Below are 4,444 nucleotides of genomic sequence, written 5' to 3' on the forward strand. Positions count from 1 at the left end.
AGTGACAGCGGATTGTTGTTGTCAAATTTAAATTTTCAAACAATAAATTCAACCTATTAAGATTTTACATTCAACCTGCAAATCCAATCTCAGATTCTAATATTTTAGATAATGAGTATCTTTGAATATCAACTTTAAAATACAACTTTTGTATAAAAATATCAATCTAACAATAATTTTAAGCAAAGTTTTTTGTTAAATAAAACTAGTAAAGTTTATAAATAATAATAATTCTTTGAAATATTCTAATAAACTAATATATTTTTAACAATATACAAATAATTACATAATGAAAATTTTCAATTAAATAAAAAACAATTGAATTACTAAATAAATATAGCAGCAAAATGACCTTAAATTCAGCACTCCTCTAAGTGTTATGACCCATCTTGCAATTAAGCTTCAACAAAATCCCAATATTATTAACAAAAGCAAATAAATTATTATTCAAACAAAGTAAACTATAACAAATATCTCACAAATTGATTTATTAAAAATGAGTCAATGAAGATTAAATCATCACCGTTTTGTTATTATTTTATTGGTTAATGACACCATATTCTAGTGAATAATATTTACATATTCACCAATAGTCTAACCAATACACATCCAATAAATATCTTTGACACAGATTTAGTATAAAAGGTGTGACTAGATAGAAAATTCAACCTATTTTTTATGCGGATCTGGGCGAAACTAAGTTAAAATAAACTGTTGTAAACGGTTACTCATTCGAACCCGATGATAAAACAAGATGAAATGGTCCAATTAATAATACATGCTCAATGGAATTAAAGATGGAATGGAGTATACATGATATAAGGACAAACTCTCAGCTATATATAGTTTTTGCATACATGTCTCAAATAACTAAAAGCTACAAAAAGCACCTTATTTTTTCTGGAAAATAACTAAAAACGAAGCAAATGAAGTTTTTGGCGAATTCACTTTGAATCGTAAAGTGTCGAACACAAATTTCTAAACTGAAAAAAATAAAACACCACTTTACTGAGGAGTCACCTTTTAAAGTCTGATCGAGAAAAGAAAAAGACTCAACTCTGACTGATATCCTTTTCCTTTGCCTTGCACATATCCTCCACAGACTTTATAAACTTCTTTGTGAGCTCGTCAATCTGAAATGTAAGTTTAAGAATCAGAGTGTATCAGACAAAAAGATTTGCCAAAATAAAAGTTTATCTCGATGATCCAACTTACTTCTTTTTCAAATCTTCTTACATCGTCTTTAGAGATACTTGAGCCTGCTTTCTTTAGTGAGTCGATAGCCTTGTTTATTGTATAACAACCAAATTAAACAAATATTTTATTTTTTAAAAGGGCAACTAAATTAGACAGTGCAACTCTCATTTCATAAACAGTGAAAATTTACATTAATAATAGGAATTAAAGAAACCAAATTAAGAGATTGGGGATGCAAGTTATGATGAAATGGAAGAAAATATATACACAAAGTGCAGCAATTGATAATCATATTGTTAAAGCCTGGAATTGAAACCCTTGTGTATCTGATCTGGCTGAGAAATAGAGAAAAAGCTTTTAATCTAGATCCAGATTCTTTCGGTATGAAAAGTGTGGTTAGATGAAGATACGAGTTTTGTAACTTTCATAGTCGTAGTTTTATGTATGATCAACAAAAATTTAGAAAAAAATGCACTTGCTCATATTTTGTAAAAGCTATTTGACAAACCAAAAAAAATACAAAGATTGTTAATGCCCTCCTTATCCAAATGGAATCAATCACTTATTCAGGTTTCAACTCGTTTCCATGTTAGGTAACAATAAAAAAGGAAATGTTTAGAAGTAACTCTATTTTACCAAGTTCTACTGTCACCAACATATTTGGTCGTGAATTTCATGGGGAGAACTTAAGCTTCTGAAATGTTTCTTGCAAATATACCTTCTGGCGAGCTCTTCGAATACTCTGCTTTACATCTTCAGAAGATTTAGAAACCACTTTAGCTAAAGCCTGAAGAGGGAACGGACAATCATTTCTATCACTGTCATGATAGATGAATGATGAAGAAGCAAAACTACAAGGTTTTATTTTAAGAACTCACCTGCATATGATCCTTTGTCAATCTGTTCAGAGAAAAGATTCAGAAGCCATAAGAAAAAAATCACTAAGAAACTAAAAAATTGCAATATTTTATGTTTCCTGCACTAACAATAATGCAACCAAGCAACTCAAAGTATAATGCTTATAGCAGAAGATGTATATGAAGCCAATTTAGTTATCTTAGTATACCCAATCAGTTGTGGACATTCAGATAAGATATAATGGGTGCACTAGAAATGATGTTATCTCTATTCCATCAGCTGCAAATGTCTATGTTGCATCAAAGGCTATTGCACATTCTTGGATAGTAATGGAATCCACTGATCATTTTCCCCCAAACCCCAAGGCATTAACATTACCAGATTTTTTCAAAGTTTCTATTATCAGAAATAAGAAGACTATTGGTGTTTTTGCGATGGCAGCTTCTTACCCACAGGTAATACTTCCTCTTATTGTTTGTGATGAGAATGATACAGTTTTATCTGCAATTGGTCTGGAACTTGCTGGTTTTCAGACACTTCATAAGCTCGAGGTATTGAATTGGCAATTCAATCATGTTCACAACTAGATTAATTCAATTATATAATTCAGTGACTCACGACAGCTGGTCTCATACATACAGGCAGGATGGTCAAGACAATATATCCTGGGAATCAATTGTAGTCTTGCAAATGGTTAAGACAAAATAGTATTGCACTTCTATTTCTAGAGCTTTTCTTTCTCATCAGTATGTAATGCCTCCCCATTAACTCTGTAAATGGTAAATCAGTCTTTAAGTTTGGGGGATATTGATGTTTGTAATATCCACATTTGTTGTGTTCCTGCTAGTAACTCTTTATTTTGACCTTCCTAATATATGTTAGATTGTAATAAAAAAAGAATGTACAAGAAAAAAGAACTTTACGGAGGTATAGCTGCAATCAATCTCTCGCCATCTGTCCGTGGATTTAAACCCAATGGAGAAGAAGCGATTGCTTTCTCCAATTCTTTCAGAGACTGCAAACAAAGAAGATCTTTATAAGTATTAGCTAGCTGATAACGCCAATGATAAGATTTTTGCAGTATTTACAGGACAAAAACAAATTAGGCTTCAAACATCGAGAATGAATTAAACAAATACTTCTCAATCCCTTGATGGATAGTTAGCTTCTCCACATATAACACAGATTATATATAAAAGAAGAACAGGTCAAAAAGATGTGAAATGAGAAACAGAAGAAATAAAATAAATTGATTTTGGATAGTTAGATTACATTTGGATCATAAGGAGATATAGATAGTGTCTTTGGATCCAAAACCGAAACAAGGGCCATTCGGCTCAAAGGCATTTTGACTCCACTTGTCTCTACAATAATATGGTCAAGCATTCCTGAAAAAGAAAAAACAAAAGAACTTCAACCATTAGCAAATTAACCAAATTTAATTGGACATGTAACTAGTCAGAGACAATCAGCACCAGCGGATGCTCTCCCAGTTCGAAGCTTGCTTAGTTCCCGTGACAGTGATTCGGTTGCTGCCTCCATCTGAGACACTGCAGCTGCCTTCAAACTTGGCTGGATATTCACATTTACTACGACGTCTTCATCATCATCCGCCCCTGAAAGTCAGTAACTTCATAAGAAATCGAACAGATTATTTTAATCAAATGGACGTATGATTCAATTGAGAATTCTGCCACAATACTTTGCAAGTGCTCGCCAAGTTCAAATAACGTATGATTCAAAATTAAACAAGATGTTCATCATTAACTCGTTAATACATCTCCATAGCCCGATCAAAAAATGAGAAATGTCCGTAAGCACGGACTAATAATACAATTTCCATAAATCTTCTTGCTATCAACACGTCTGAGCATACATGTAAAGAAAGAGAGAGAGAGAGAGACTACTTGATTTTCTTCCTTTGGCATAATTTCTTCGAATTTCTCTGGTAGAATCTACGGCTGGCGAACAGGGAACCAACATAGTTTTGCGAGAGTAGACATCAGGAGTGGCGAGAAAATGCAATAGATGGCGGGATCGACAAGAAATGAATGCGCGTCTGATGGATGTTGCCATCGCTGAGAGCAGAGTGCTTCGCGGAGTTTATAGTTCTGTGTCTTGCGGAGGAATCGTAGTTAGGGTTTAGTAGTGTAAGTGTAAAACCCTCCCGACCAAATAAACAAAATGGTTTTGGGATCATATTAAAGGTTATTTAAGTGTATTATTTTTAAATAATTTTATCTTATTTTGGCTTATGAATAATTGTTTATAAATATGTTGTTGAGGAACATTAAATTGTTTTTTTAAGTATGGAAAGAGAATATTGAAAAATAAAATTATATCTTTTCATGTGATAAAAAAAAATTAAAATGAACACAAAAAAAATTGA

The 4,444-nt window shown here is 32.2% G+C and overlaps 1 protein-coding gene across 1 annotated transcript; it reads right to left on the reverse strand.

Annotated features, from left to right (window-relative positions):
- Positions 1-742: 742 nt before the first annotated feature.
- On the reverse strand, positions 743-4,218 carry LOC124926501 (ribosome-recycling factor). Its single transcript, XM_047466736.1, has 8 exons — positions 3,963-4,218; positions 3,531-3,671; positions 3,328-3,443; positions 2,979-3,070; positions 2,076-2,097; positions 1,916-1,984; positions 1,216-1,284; positions 743-1,133 (listed from the first exon to the last, which is right to left on the reverse strand). Exons 1-8 carry the CDS (start codon positions 4,129-4,131, stop codon positions 1,053-1,055), a joined length of 759 nt encoding a protein of 252 aa, XP_047322692.1. The 5' UTR covers positions 4,132-4,218; the 3' UTR covers positions 743-1,052.
- Positions 4,219-4,444: the final 226 nt, after the last annotated feature.

Source organism: Impatiens glandulifera, chromosome 2 (genome assembly GCF_907164915.1).
Source record: "Impatiens glandulifera chromosome 2, dImpGla2.1, whole genome shotgun sequence".
Classification (NCBI taxonomy): Eukaryota; Viridiplantae; Streptophyta; class Magnoliopsida; order Ericales; family Balsaminaceae; genus Impatiens; species Impatiens glandulifera.

Excerpts from the sequence above, each read along its gene's own strand:
- LOC124926501 (XM_047466736.1), bottom strand. The coding sequence starts at position 4,131 with ATGGCAACATCCATCAGACGCGCATTCATTTCTTGTCGATCCCGCCAT. Across the intron at positions 3,071-3,327 it reads TATCTCCTTATGATCCAAAT|TCTCTGAAAGAATTGGAGAA; the intron begins GTAATCTAACTA and ends CTTTGTTTGCAG. Across the intron at positions 1,285-1,915 it reads TTCGAAGAGCTCGCCAGAAG|GCTATCGACTCACTAAAGAA; the intron begins GTATATTTGCAA and ends ACAATAAACAAG.